Source organism: Mesoplodon mirus (genome assembly GCF_964341445.2).
Source record: "Mesoplodon mirus genome assembly, chromosome: 4".
In the NCBI taxonomy this organism is placed as follows: domain Eukaryota; kingdom Metazoa; phylum Chordata; class Mammalia; order Artiodactyla; family Ziphiidae; genus Mesoplodon; species Mesoplodon mirus.
Window position 1 is genome coordinate 188,407,842 of NC_138979.1, and position 15,194 is coordinate 188,423,035.

At 54.1% G+C, this 15,194-nt stretch overlaps 1 protein-coding gene across 3 annotated transcripts; it reads right to left on the minus strand.

Moving 5' to 3' along the window:
- Positions 1-538: 538 nt before the first annotated feature.
- On the minus strand, positions 539-11,481 carry CDCA4 (cell division cycle associated 4). Of its 3 annotated transcripts, none has more exons than XM_082618695.1 (2): positions 11,392-11,481; positions 539-2,552 (listed from the first exon to the last, which is right to left on the minus strand). In XM_082618695.1, exon 2 carries the CDS (start codon positions 2,544-2,546, stop codon positions 1,872-1,874), a length of 675 nt encoding a protein of 224 aa, XP_082474821.1. In that variant the 5' UTR covers positions 2,547-2,552; positions 11,392-11,481; the 3' UTR covers positions 539-1,871. The 3 variants fall into 3 exon arrangements, with proteins under 3 accessions (XP_082474821.1, XP_082474823.1, XP_082474822.1); XM_082618697.1 differs by lacking the exon at positions 11,392-11,481 and adding an exon at positions 10,767-11,123; XM_082618696.1 differs by lacking the exon at positions 11,392-11,481 and adding an exon at positions 10,008-10,191.
- Positions 11,482-15,194: the final 3,713 nt, after the last annotated feature.

The following is a 15,194-nucleotide window of genomic DNA, read 5'->3' on the forward strand; positions in this document are numbered from 1 at the left end:
GCTGAAGCCTGGCTATAGGCGCTGTGCGCTCCCCACCCTGAGGCCTGCCTGTGTCATACCGCGGAAGGCTGCCAGATAAAGACGCTGTAGCTACCCTGAAACTGAGCAAATGTTTTAAAAAGACAGAAATGCCATAAAGACACAAAATACAGCTTTAGGTTTGCTGCTTATAAAACATACACTTAAGCTACTTTCCACAAGGAAATACTTTCAAACTCTGAAGGAAGCAACCCTTGGATGTTGAGAGCCACAGCCTGCCTCTCACCCACAGCTTCCTGACCGGGCTAGGCTCCCACCATCGGCCCAAATCCAAGGGCGCTCTCCCTCACCTGTCTTCTGCCACAAGAGCTGGGGTGGGGAGAGTTGCCTCAGAGCCCTGCGAGGTCAGGTGATGAAGACGTCCCACAGCCTGCCTGTCAACAAACCCATGTGGAATCTCTTCGCAGCCCCACAGTCTCCCTTAGATAATCTGGCTGAGCTCAACTAGGGTAAAAAGACCAACTCGAGGACTACGACATGGTAGATAATTGACAACACATTTCCACTTTGTTGGATAATTTTTTAATAAAATGAGGTGCACACCACTGATACTAAGAATGGCATATGCGCAAAAGAAAACAATCCTTTTTGGCTAAGGGCTGGAGAAGGAAGAAGCAGCGTGAGAAACGGGAAACGTGGGGTGGGCGTGCGGAGAGAGTACAGCCTCACTTGTAAACAAGTGAAAAAGATCTGAAAGTCGCAGGCGGTCTCGGTGCCTGGGGCAGGGTCACAGGGCACACACACCTCCCAGCCAACCCCACCGTCAATGACCCTCAAGATCGAGGGCCCACAGATGACGTGTGTACAGACTTCTTTAACCCTAGACTTAAATTTATGCCACCATTCTCCAATCCAGTGGTGCACGGACACGTGCCTTCCCCAAACACGTTGGCACACGGGCCCAGCTGACGCGGGTCCAGCAGCCCAGCCGGGCAGGGGCATGGGGAGGGCAGCAGCTTTGGGAGGAAGGTCAGCTGTGCTGGGAACCCGCGCAGGAGGGGCCCCGAGTCTCAGACCCTCTGGAGGCACCGCCCAAGACACCTCAGGGCGCGCGTGATCCCCAGACAGACCGTACTTGACCGTCGGCTCTGAAGACACTTACACATAAATAGGCATAAATAAAACCCTCTAAAAGAGACGTGTCTCGCACAGCAGATCTGGTAAAAGGCACCGCCGTGCAAGGCCTTCAACTCCGACCTCGCTCTGACAGCAGCAGTGCGTATGGGCAAGGCTCACACCCGGGTCGAAAGCAGAAATCACGGTGTGTGGACACTGCAGACTCAGGGCTGTGACGCTTGTTGGAAAAAGAACAGTGTGTGTTAAACCTTAAAAAAAATGAAATACACCAACCGCAACTGCTTAGGTTACAAAAGTTTCTAATATAGCAGCAGAGGATGTTTATAGAAAAAATATATTTTTAAGAAAATAGCTAAAAAAATCTAAAGTGATAAAAGTATAAAAAGTTTAAAAATATATCTTAAGACAAAACATTGCCCAAAACGTGTAAAACTTAATTTTAGAAAATTCACCTATCTAAAGTTGGATGAGGCTGGATGCGGAAGGGGGCTGGCATCCTCCAGCGGGGCTGTAGCAGGACACAGACGAGGGCCCAGGGCGGCAGCGATGACCGGCCTGCGGGAAAGCAGCCCAGCCCTGGGAAGGAGGGAGAGAGTGGGGAGCGGGCGGATCGGATGCTGTGCTGGGTCGGTCTCCTAATCGCAGACAAACCAGAGGCCAGCCCCGGCTGCAGGGCAGCGGGCACCCACACCCCCAGCGCGCCGGCTGTTTCCGTGGGCCTCACAAACACATCTGCTGTGTGCCGCGGCTGCGGCTCAGGTCTCCACCAGGATCTCCACCACGTGGTCCAGCTCGCCCAGGTCCGACTTGCAGCCGGCGCTGGGGGGCGAGGCGGCCGTGGAGGCGAAGGCCTCCAGCCCGTCCTGGCCCGACTTGGCCCCGCCCACCATGCCGGTCAGCACAGCGTCCAGGTCGTAGTAAGAGCCGTCCACATCGGAAAACAGCTCCTCCACGGCGCCGGGGCTTTGACTCTCCAGCGTTTCAAATATCTGATCGAGTGACTTGTGAAAGCTTCCTCTGTTTTCTCGAGGGCCGTCCCCGTCCCAAACGCCACCAGGAGCGGCCCCGGGAGCCTGTGCTGCTGGGACCACTTGGAGCTCAGAGGCCGGGTCTCCGGGGTCAGGGGCCGGGCGCGCCCCCTCCCGCGCCGAGCGGCACAGGATCTCCGTGGACACCAGGCGGTCCCGCGACGCCCGCCCCGCGGCCTGGGGCACCGGCACGTACCAGCTCCCGTCCTGGGTCATCTCCTCTTGGATCTGCCGGACTGTGTTGGCGATGAGGACCGAACGGCACAGGTTGGGCTCCACCAGCATGTGGCACAGCTGGAGCTTGACCAGCGACATGTCCAGGAGCGACTGGCGCTGCAGGCTGTAGGCGGGCGCGGCCTCGGCGTCCTCCGCGCACTTCCTCTTCAGCCCTCGCGCGAACATCGTGCCCTGCGGAAACAGAGGACGATGCCGTTGAGCCCACTTCAGGGTCCGCGCGGACTCTGCCCCAGGTTCAGTCTCAGCGTCAGGGGTGACCCACGCAGACAGCGGCGCGGGACGGGGCAGAGGGGCACCTCCAGGCGGCTGCAGCCCCTGCGCCCCTCGAGCTCAAGCCCAGCCACAGAGACCCTGTGACGGTTGTTCTAGACGCCACCTCTAAACCACAGCGCAACCGTCTCCATCAGAAAAGATAAATGGGGCTTCCCTTGTGGCGCAGCGGTTAAGAATCCGCCTGCCAGTGCAGGAGACAGGGGTTCGAGCCCTGGTCCGGGAAGATCCCACATGCTGCGGAGCAACTAAGCCCGTGTGCCACAGCTACTGAGCCTGCGCTGTAGAGCCCGTGAGCCACAACTACTGAGCCCGCGGGCCCTAGAGCCCGTGCTCTGCAACGAGAAGCCACTGCAATGAGAAGCCCCTGCACTGCAACGAAGATTAGCCCCGGCTCACCGCAACTAGAGAAAGCCCCCGCACAGCAACGAAGACCCAACGCAGCCAAAAATAAATAAAATAAATTAAAAAAAAAAAAGATAAATGGACCAAAAATAGGATAAATGCATTTTAAAGAACTCGGCTGAACGGGAACACCGAATTTCCGAGTGTTGGCGCCTGGGCGGGAGGAGTTCGGGCGCAGCACGGGGGCCGCGGGCAGGACGGGGCCTCGCGGTCGCTGGGCTGAGTGACGTGCAGCCGGCTGACTGAGGCATCCCGGCCACCCACAGCCATTCCTGCACGGCAGGCGCAGGCTCCTCGGCGCTTTCACCAGCAGGGGGCCCCCACGCGTGCCGCACAGCACCCCTGAAAAGCCGTGCCCCAGGAGTTTCAGGGGAGCTGCTGGACCTGGAGGGAGCCCCCGGGGCACTGGTGGAGCAAGCCGGGACGAGCGCTCTCCCTCCAAGGACAGGCTCTGCCAGGCCGGGCTCTGCCTTCTCTGCTAGGCCACCTGCCCCGCTTCCAACTCCCCCCCTCCCTCCGTGTCTGCAAGGCTCAGGCCCAGGGGCGGGGTCCTCACCAGGGCTTGGGGCAGCCTACGGCCGCCCAGGCGGCATCACTCAGAGTGGACTTCGTACCAGCACCATGACGTGAAGATGCTGGCTGGTTCTTGGGCCTCACCCGGACCGATGCTGACCGGACGCAGCCAGCTCACCGCACCTCTGCTCTCAGAGGCAAAACGACGAGGAAGCTGTCCCTCTGAACAGACTCTAGGTTGGGAGACCTTTGGGGAATTAAAACGCGGAGCAAGAAGGGGCCAGGGCCCCAGCGTTCCCCCAACAAGCACCCTGGCAAGGTCTGTCCTTTCAAGCACAAAGTTAAGCTATAACGCAGGAACTGTCTCTCTCTTCAAGTTCATAAAGTAGATAAACATTTTTATTTCAGATAATCCATTTGAGTATTCATCAAGAGGGTTAGAGGTTTTTTTTAAAAATAAATTTATTTATTTATGGCTGCAGTGGGTCTTCGTTGCTGGGTGCGGGCGTTTCTCTAGTTGTGGTGAGCGGGGGCTGCTCTTTATTGCAGGGCGCAGGCTCCTCATCGCAGGGGCTTCTCTTGCTGTGGAACACGGGCTTCAGTAGTTGTGGCTCATAGGCTTAGCAGTTGTGGCTCACGGGCTCTAGAGCACAGGCTCAGTAGTTGTGGCGCATGGACTTAGTTGCTCTGCAGCATGTGGGATCTTCCTGGTCCAGGGTTCGAACCCATGTCCCCTGCACTGGCAGGCGGATTCCTAACCACTGCACCACCCGGAAAGTCCCAAGAGGATTAGAATCTTTTAAATATGCAAATTTTTGGATTTCCTTCTTTAAAAAGCAAAACAATCCCGTGGCCCCCTGTGGCTGCTGCTGGCCTATGACTGCGGTGTGGCCAGGGGCTCTGGGACCGGGTGGCAGCGCCTGTGCTGACCTGCTGATGGGAAGCTCTGTGGTGAAGGAAGCAGCAGCCCCGTCCACACCTGCCCCCGAGCCCCGCCAGCCGCAGCCTTAAACAGACAGAAAAAGGTCCCCTGGCCTCTGAATCTCCTTTCAATGTCGTAGCTCTCACCTCCTGTGTACTTAACATTCAAAAAACTTTTTAAAAGTGACTTCTTGGGCATTTATCCCAAAGAAATGAAAACCAATGTTCATACAAAACTATGTACAAGAATGTTCACAGCAGCTCCACTCGTAAGAGCCCCATTCTGGAAACCAAGCCCTTCAAGCGGGGAGAGGCTGCCACTCAGGTGCAGCACACAGGAGTGACCAGTGGCTAGGGGACTCGGATGGGTCTCAAGGGGGTCATGCAGCGCGAGAAAGCCAATCTCAGAAGGCTACCCAGGGCAGTCTCCACCTCTGTAAGGACCCTAACACGACAGATGGGTGCGCGGCCAAGGGTGAGCCCAAGGGGCTCTCTGGGGCGAGGTCATGGCTCCGTGTGGGGACCACGGTGGGGGGTCCAGGAAGTGCCACGTGAGCTCCGACTGCACAGAACCGCACACAAGCGCGCACGCATGCGCGCTCACATGCCCTGCCCTCCCCTCCCCCTCACAATCCGAATCAGCTCCGTGGCTGCTCGGAAGCCAGTTTCCTGATGGGGATGCGTGTCTGGGCGTCTCACGCAGACGCCCACACTGGGTGGCAGGGCAAGCATGTACCTCCAGGACACTACTTTACAACTGCCCCTGGACCCATAACTATTGATATTTCAAAACAAAAAGTTTAAAAACTAAGTGACTACAGCTCATTCCCCTCAAGACTAATTTCCCCAGAACAGCAAACAGGTCTAATTTATCAACATAACCCCGAGGCCACAGCCAATCATAACACCTTGCACACCCCCGCTTATTAGCTGTCTTTAAGTGAAGGACAGTGTAACCGGGCAGGACGCCACAGGGGCCTTCCCAGCACAGCCCCTCCCCCGTGCCCTCCGCTTTAGCGCCTCTCTGAAGTACCCAGATGATAGTAATTGATGCACATTTCCTGAAGTTGTTTTGCAGATGTGAAAGCCTCCCCCACCAAATGGAAGATGTTAACTACTTGATGACCATGAGCCATAGCCCCAGGCCTCCTGGAGCCTAAGGACGGATAACGTGAACCCCCGTGACACCACCCTGTTCCCTCAGCATCAGCCAATCAGAAAACTGTGCACGACCTGATCACAAACCCTGCGACCCCCACTCCCTCGCCCTCTTTGCCGAAAGCCTTCAGGGAGCTCGAGGCTTTTTAGGGCACGAGCCACCTCGTCTCCGTGCGAGGCCCTGCAGTAAACCTTTCTCTGCTCCAGACTCTGGTGTTTCAGTTTGTTTGGCCTCACTGTGCATCCGGCACACGAACTTGCATTTACAAAAGCAGCTTACCACCAAAATACAGGAAAAATATTTCAGTGACTTCTAGTAATAAAGGATTCAAAGTTTTTTGTCTTGGCTACAAATTCAACTTTTAGTCTTTTTCCCCAGTTACTTGTGTAAAAGTCACTGGCTTAAATTTTCTAAGCATATTGAGAGTTACTATAAATTATGTCAATAAAGACATAATTTATTTATAATATAAATTAATTTATAATTAATTATAATTAATTTATAATTAATATGAAGTATGTCTATAAAGAGACACCCTGTGTTGGGGGGAAAAAATTAAGTTTCAAGGGTTCCTCTGTGGCAAGTTAATCACCTCTGGCTTTTAGCATCTTTTCGACCAAACCTAAAATCCTGACTCTGCACAGCGACCAATTTAATTTAGGGCCCAGGGACTTCCCTGGTGGTCCAGTGGTTAAGACTCTGCACTTTCACTGCCGAGGGCCCAGGTTCCATCCCTGGTCAGGGAACTAAGATCCCATAAGCCCTGCAGCGTGGCCAAAAAAAAAAAAAAAAAAAAAAGATTATTTAAGGCCCAAACCAAACTCCCTCGAATAACACAATTAAGCCTGAGTTTACCAACAGAGGAAGTCGAGCCACCCTCCATGGGCCCCATGCAGCTCAGGTCGCGGCCACTCAGGCTGGCGGGGTCGGGCTGGAGACCACGGCTGACCCACAGCCAGGAAGCTACATGGGAAACCCTGGGACCCCACCTCCCTTTCCTCGAGGGGTCCTCAGAACGCCCAGCCCCCGAATTCACGAGTGGTCAACGCAGCGGGAGCCCCAGGGGCTGAGTTCCGGGCCGGCTGCAGCTTGGTGTGGTCCACACCTGGGGCGGCAGCACTGCCAGGCACGAGGGGCAGAGGGCACGCTTACGGCGTTCGCTCTGAGAGCCTGAACGGGCACAGCCACGACACCCAGCCACCATCACAGGAACCAGCCCGGGAAGCAGCCTGCTCCCTCTGCGCCAGACCTGCAGGAAGGCAGACCTCCATCTCTAGCGACAGCCCAGGAAGCCCTACAACCGCCCTGTGACATCCCCCCCAATGGCCTGGCTTGATCAATAACCCACGGCTTCCACGGTCTTTGTCCTCGCTCCCGACTGAGGACCAACCGCAGAAAACCGGACGTGCCCCAGCCATCGCAGTGGCACCCGGGTCTCGTCAGCCGTCCAGCTTCCCCAGCCCCGCAGCCCCCAGCAGGACCCCGAGCCCCCTCTCCACCGGGAAGCGCTCCCACTCCCCTGCTGCCCAAGTCCCTGCTCAGCCCGGTGGCGGCAGTAGTGGTGCCGGCTCCCCGGCCGCAGCAGCTTGGAATAAACAGCCTCTGCTCTTCTCGCAAGGCAGCCTTCATTCACCTCCACAGTCACTGCAGATAATCGGGAAAGAAGCAGAAAGCACACGACAAAGACACTCGGGAACCAGTGATCACGCCAGCTCCCGGCGCGTCCCGAGCGCAGTCTCCTCTGCGTGTTTGAGTCTCAGCAAGTCCTGCTTTCCTTGCTCACCACACCTTCCACGTTACTCAGAACTTTACCACCACTTCTGACAGCGCCCTGATCTTACTGACGGCTAATCCAGGGCCCTGCCCTCCCAGCCTTCCAGGCGGGTGCAGGTGGCCCCACAGCTCCAGCACCGACTCCTCAGTGCGTCTGCAGGGCGAGGGACAGCGCGATTTTACCAAGCTGCCTTCAAGGAAGGAAGGAACCAATTCCCCCTCTGCCATTTCTCCTGCACCGATCTGTCACAGCTGCTGGCGAGCTCCCACTGTGCTTCACCGACAGCCCCAGCCCCAGCTAGACCCTCCCCGCCCACATCCCTACCCCTCCCACCCCACACAGCACTTCTGCCTGCTCGGGCCCCCCACCAGCCGGTTTCACCACCCGACGTAACATTACTTAAGACTGAAAATCAGCTAGCTGAATGGGTGAAGAGTGGTGTATCTGACAACGGGCCACCACTTGGCAAACAAAACCCACCATGAGACGCAAGGACACGCCACGATGGATCTCAAAACACTACGTGAATATGAATAACAAAGCAAGAACAAGAACACAGGGACCGTACTGCTATGTACATGAATTCACTGAACAGGCAAAAGCTAACCCAAGTTGTTGCCACTGACGAGTCACGACTGGCGGGAACTCCCTGGGACGGTGGGAATACAGCCCCCTCCAGATGGGCGCCTGGGTCACGCGAGAGAATGCATTTGTCAGAATTCACTGAACTGCACAACTAACATCTGTTCATCTCATTTCATCGAATTATACCTTCATAATAAACAAAAATGCATCAGTAACCAATGTGATGGGGGTGGCTACCACATTAAATCTAAAACACTTTAGATACTGCCCGCCCCCCGCGCCCCGACGGGCAAGCCAGAACACATACAGGCTCAAAGTCAGCCCAAATTATTCCCCGCAAACGTTCCAAAGCCTAAGCGACTGTTAATTTGTGCCACACTCCACAAAAGAAGATGCTGGCCGACTTACATCTACGGGAGGGAGCAGCCCATGGGCAGTGCCCCATCACCCAGGGGCTGGGTGAGTGGGTGGGGTCACGATGATCTCAGACGGTGGCCTGTGAGGGTTCCCCCTCCTCAGACAACTGCGTTTGGGACAAAGTCAGAACAGAGCATGGTTCAGAAGGGACTCTGAGAGATGCTCAGGGCAGAGGTGGGGACCCAGAACCCCTAGGCTGGCCTGGTGGAGCACAGCTCCCTGCCCAGCAGTGACTGTGGACTGAGGGCACTGAACCCTTCTAACACGGGGTGACACAAGGCCCTACGCCTCCGAGGCTGTCCTAACCGCAGAGCCTGACTCACCGCTGAGTGCAGAACAAAAAAATGTCAGGCATTATTACCACCTCCGTCACCTCCACAGTCGGCTGGAAGGTCTCGCCACGCAGCTGGTTAAACCCCCGAGGCGCACCGAGTCCTCAGTTAGCACGTGCCACACAAAACCCTCCAACATCGCCGGACAGCCGGCCCGCCAGGGTTGACCCCCGTCGCTGCACAGCACCGCCCTCAGGCCTCCTCCAGGACAGGCGCAGGCCGGACAGAGGAACATGAAGAGGGACAGACAGGCCACGAGTTCCACGTGGCGGTGAAGCCACGGGGGGCACTGTGCCTGCCCACCCCGAGCACTCCCAGCAGAGGAGACCCCAGTCACAGCCAGGTCCCCATTCCTGAGCAGCTCTCACGCCACGTGGCCACCGTCCCAAGAGCCGGTGGAAAATGCAGATCCCCAGATCCAGAGCAGCAGGGCTGGGGGCGCTGGGGATAGACTCGTCACCATGACCTTCAGCCGGGGCCAAGCACTCTCGTGAGTTTCAGGTTTTTAAGGCAAATCAACATGAACACTCTCAGTGTCTGTCTCACTATTTGGTTTTGAAATACTCATCAAAGAAAACTGAAGATGGAGCAAGCAAAGCAAAATTTTGAAACGGTTATCTCTAAGCTGTGTGGCGGTCACCCCTCCACTATTGCCTGTCTGCAGCTTTCAAAAGCTAGCACTAAAAAGTTGGTTTCAAGTACGTTTTTTTTTGGCTGTGCCGTGCAGCTTGTGGGATCTTAGTTCCCCGACTAGGGACTGAACCCGGGCCCACGGCAGTGAAAGCGCAGAGTCCTAACCACTGGACCGCCAAGGAATTCCCTCAAGTACTTTTGTTACTTGGAATAAAATACACAAACCTCTCTGCCTGGGAATATGTTCTACTGGCAAGTTGAGGGAAACTTCCAGCCCTCCTTCCAAGATAAAACCTGCCATTCTCTCTCTCCAAAAAAAAGAAAAAAGGAAAAAAAGGTTGTAACTGATTTTTTATTCTGAATTTCAACTCTAATTATAAAACATGGTGAAACTTGAAAATAAAGAGCAACTGTATGTAGGAAGTTCATACAATATTTAACTTAATTTTGTAAGCGGACAGTATCTTCTTTGCCTCATTTTAACAGTAAACTCAGACAGTAAACTCAGTCTGGCTGTTCTGTGTAAGCAACACAGGGCCCCACAAGAGGAAACACGGCAATTTCCAGCAGAGGAAAACCCTCTATTTGGACCACAGCTTCTCCCAGCAAACAGTTACCTGGTGGATGCTTTTCCTGGTAATCCTGCTGTGGGGACAATAAGCTTTTGAAAATGTAGAGCTGCGCTTGCCTCTGACTTGTGGAAGTGAGTGCCTGGTACTTTTCCTAGTCCTCCGACTGCAGCAGGATGGCGCGGGACAAGGAGCCCACTGAAGACAGCTCCCTTAGCAGCCAGGGTCCGGGAGTCCTCCTCCCCCCACATCCTGCTCCCCTCCCTGATGTCTGTCTCCAATGGACTGGGGAGCTTAGGCCAGCCTGCAGGGGAAGCAGACAGCACCGGCTTCAGACCACCCAAGGCTGGCATCCCTTGCTCCCTGATACCCCCTTGATCAGCTTAGAGAGAAGCTGGGTCTCCTACAGTATGGGGGAGCGAAGGATATTGCAAAATATCCTTAACATTCCTTTTCAAAGCAATTAAAACTGAGACACAAAGGAAAAGAACCCAAACTGAGCGCTCACAGGCATGCAGCCTACTACTACAGGGAGGCAGCCCTGCCCTCCGGGGTTCCAGAGGAAGGTGCCCCTGGCCGGGCCATTTCTGGAAGGCACTACAGTACTGCAAATCCCAGTTCTGCTAAAAGAACCTAGGATGCAATTCAAGTGTTCCATCGCTAACACTCACCACCCACTCGTCGCTCTACAAGGAATGCAGATTAGGAAGGAAACCTAGAAACATGGACAGATGGGTGGATAAAACGATGGACGAATGGATGATGGACTGATGGGTAGATGGGTGGATGATGGATGGAAGGACCGACCGGTGGGTGGAAGGAGGCGTAGAATGAGGGATGGATGAGTGACAGAGGAGCGGCAGCTTGGTGGCACTGTGGTCAGGGCTTGTAAATCCAAGTAGGCTGCCAGGGTCCCCACAGGTCTCCCAGGAGGGTCTTCGTGGGAAGCAGGAGAAGGAGGGCCTGCACCGACCCCTTCCAAGTCAAAGGCAAGACAACGTAGGGACTTCCCTGCGGAGGAGCCCAACAGACCCATCGTAACTGTTTCTCCTCTTAAAAAGAGCCCCCAATTAGGTTAAAGGCAAAGCTATATATTATTTTTGACTTGAAATGGTGCGGAAGAGCCAAAGTTTAGTCTGCGGCAGCAGAGAATCCCAGGAGGCCGGTCACTCGTCGAGCGGGCGGGGGACGCCGGTCATTGCGACTGCGCCCCCTCCTCCGACGCGCCCCCGGACCCCCAGGCCGCCCCCTCCCCCGGACTACCCCCAGCCCCCCCCCCCAACTCCCCAGGCTGTCCTCAGCCCTCCGGGGCCCCCGCCCCAGGCCGCCCCCCAAGGACCCCACAGGCTCCCAGGGCCCCCGCCGCCCACGCCCGAGCCCTCCCGGGGACCCCGCCGCCGCACAAAGGCCCGGGCCCAGCCGAGAAGCTCACCTGGCAGCCCGCGTCCGCGCCGCCCGCGCCACCCGCGCCACCGCCGAGGGAGGAGCTGCCGGGAGGGGCGGGGCCTCCGGGGAGGGGCCGCCGGGGGCGGTGACGCGCAGCGCCCACAATGGGTCGCCGTGGCGCCGGCCGCCCCGCCCGTTGATTGGCCGGGTGCGGGGGCGGAGCCTCTGGTTCAAACCACGGGCGGGGCCTGGCGCCCGAGTTCCCGCGCGGCCGCGTTGGCCGTTGGGCCCGCGCCCTCGGCCGCCCCGCCCCCGGCAGCTCCCAGGTCTCCGCGCGCGGCCCCAGTGCGCCTGCGCTGGCCTCCGGAGGGCGGGGCTGGTAGGGCTGGGGGAGAGGACGGGGTGGGGGAGGGGGAGAGGACGGGGTGGGGGAGGGGAGAGGACGGGGTGGGGGAGGGGGAGAGGACGGGGTTGGGGAGGGAAGCCCGGCGCCTCTGCTCCCTGGACTGCTCGTCCCTCCAGGGGCTTCAGGTTTACCTGTAAGAAATGAAATCACGAAAGTCGAAAGGGGGGACTTCCCTGGTGGCTCAGTGGTTAAGAATCCGCCTGCTCAATGCAGGGGACACGGGTTCGTGCCCTGGTCCGGGAAGATCCCACATGCCGCGAAGCAACTAAGCCCGTGCGCCACAACTATTGAGCCTGCGCTCGAGAGCCCGCGAGCCACAACTACTGAAACCCGCGCGCCGAGAGGCCGTGCTCCGCAACAAGAGAAGCCACCGCAATGAGAAGCCCACGCACCACAACGAACAGCAGCCCCCGCTCGCCGCAACTAGAGAAAGCCTGCACGCAGCAACGAAGACCCAACGCAGCCAAAAATAAATAAATTAATTAAAAAGAAATGGAGGGGCTTCCCTGGTGGCGCAGTGGTTGGGAGTCCGCCTGCCGATGCAGGGCACACGGGTTCGTGCCCCGGTCCGGGAGGATCCCACATGCCGCGGAACGGCTGGGCCCGTGAGCCATGGCCGCTGAGCCTTCGCGTCCGGAGCCTGTGCTCCGCAACGGGAGAGGCCACAACAGTGAGAGGCCCGCGTACCGCAAAAAAAAAAAAAAAAAAAAAAAAGGAAAGGAGGGGAGGTTTCTTTAAAAAATAACTTCTTAGTGGAGAGGTCCTAAAGATACACAGGACTCACAAAACTAGATGAAAACTGTTATTGTCATGGTTTATTACTGCGAAAGGATGCAGAGATAAAGATTACGTCTTCCGTGTGTGGGGCTGGAGCCAGGAAGATCCGTGCTCGCTCGGGGCTTCCACACCCCCACCCTAAATCTCATCTTAGACTATGTGGTGTGGCCCCAGGCCCCCAGCAAAACACTACTGGCTGGCAGGACATCCCCTCCCAAGACCGGAGGGCAAAGGTTTTGCCCTCTTCTTGGACAACTTTCCTTTCTTTACTACACAACAAGGGAAATCCCCAAGCTCAACGAAGATCTTATTTCTGGGGACTTCCCTGGTGGCGCAGTGGTTGGGGGTCCGCCTGCCAGGGCAGGGGACGCGGGTTCGGGCCCTGGTCCGGGAGGATCCCACATGCCGCGGAGCAGCTGATCCCGTGCGCCACAGCTGCTGAGCCTGGGCTCTGGAGCCCGCGAGCCACAACTGCTGGGCCCGCATGCCGCGGCTGCTGAGGCCCGCGCGCCTGGAGCCCGTGCTCCGCGGGGGGGGGGGGGGGCACTGCAGTGGGAGGCCCGTGCACCTCAGCGGAGAGTGGCCCCCGCTTGCCGCAGCTGGAGGGAGTCTGCGTGCAGCAATGAAGACCCAACGCAGCCATAAATAAATAAATAAATAAATAAATAAATAAATAAACAAACAATACATTAATTAAAAAAAAAAGATCTTATTTCTGTCATCTACTTTTAAATTATTACTGATGACATTATATCAGGACATCTCAGAATTTGGGGAATTTCATACAATTTTGGAATAGTTATATTAATACATACCTATACAAATATAAAGTTAAAAGGTTTAGTATTCCTTCTTCTTTAACAAGCGTCCCATGTAACTTAACATCAAATAAGCCTGATTAGTTTAACATTTTACCGGGTGAGAGACAAATCCTTTGAGCTTTTCCAAAGGCCTGCTGGAAGAGCCCAGAGTTACTTCAAGGTCAGAAAGACCACTTAGAACCAAACTTTTGGAAATTTTGCCAAAAATATCAAAAGATCTTGGACATTTGCTCAAAGAGGACAATGGACCATTAAGAAATGATGCTTGGGCTTCCCTGGTGGCGCAGTGGTTGAGAGTCTGCCTGCCGATGCAGGGGACACGGGTTCGAGCCCTGGTCTGGGAGGATCCCACATGTCGCGGAGCAACTAGGCCCATGAGTCACAATTACTGAGCCTGCGCGTCTGGAGCCTGTTCTCCGTAACAGGAGAGGCCGTAACAGGAGAGGCCGCGATAGTGAGAGGCCCGCGCACCGCGATGAAGAGTGGCCCCCACTTGCCGCAACTAGAGAAAGCCCTCACACAGAAACGAAGACCCAACACAGCCAAAAATAAATAAAAAATTAAAAAAAAAAAAGAAATGATGCTTAATTATCTATTTGACCAAAGTAATGATAAAAGATTTCAAAGATAAATACAAAAAGTTACATAGTTGTAAGCAAAATGTAGCTCTTTTAATATTGAGAAGATTCAGTTTTCTTAAGTAATCAAATACCTGATTAAGACAACCTGAAACACAGGAAATAATCTGGGTAAAACACAATTTTGGTTTTCTAAGCAGATTACTAAAAGGTAAGGAAAAACCTTTCACAATCTCTTATCAGAAGCAGGCAACAATTCAAGAAAACCTTGTCCTGTTAGCATATGAAACTTAGGTTTTAATTTTTCATAAGTGCACTACTGATTTTAAAGCTTATTTTTAAAACCCTTGTAATAGCAATTCAATTTTCGCCATCTTGACCACACATAAATTTCCTTTTTTTAAGATTCCTTTTCCACAAACCTACAACTTAGTATTACCATCCAGCTTCTGTCCTGTCTTTCCTTTTTCCTATTCTGAAACAATCAAATTCACTTTAGAACAAAAGTACTTTCTTTCCCTCAACAAAGTGCATTTCCATTCCTCATACCTTTTCTTACCAAAAACACACATCCTACTTTCCTTGTATACAGAGTTGTTTTCCTTTATTATTTCTAGTAGTTTTAAACAATTATGAATGGTCTGTTACTAGCAAATTTATCAGTACAATTCAATTTTTCAATCAATACAATTCATCAATACAATTTATCAATACAATTCATAATTCCTAAAAGCATATTATCCTTGTAGTAAATTTGGCATGTTTACCAATAGACCAAATATCTACCAATAGACCAAAATATCTATTTCCTTTGTAAAGGAAGCCAAAAGTGAATGAAACTATTTTTAATTATGTTTCAGTATTTTATCTTATTTGGGAATAATCTAGATGTTTAATGACTACCCATCATTTAATTTAACTTAGCAGAACTGTAAGGTTTCAGGTTACCAAAAAGGTCTGAGGAACCTATTTAAAAGGTTTACCTAGAAACTTGTATTTCATCCACATCCATTCAATTCATTTGTTTTCAACAGTCATATTTAGATCACTCATGAAAAATTTTATCATACCCAGTTATTTTTCTTGCTGACAAATTATTTAACAAAGATAACATGAACTTGTCCGACCAACAAAGCCAGGCAGGGGACTTTCATGGTGGTCCAGTGCATAAGACTCTGCGCTCCCAAAGCAGGGGGCCCGGGTTTGATCCCTGGGCATCCGGGAACTAGATCTCACATGCATGCCGCAACTAAAAAAGATCCCACAT

Coding starts and splice junctions, on each gene's coding strand:
- CDCA4 (XM_082618695.1), bottom strand. CDS start 2,546: ATGTTCGCGCGAGGGCTGAAGAGGAAGTGCGCGGAGGACGCCGAGGCC.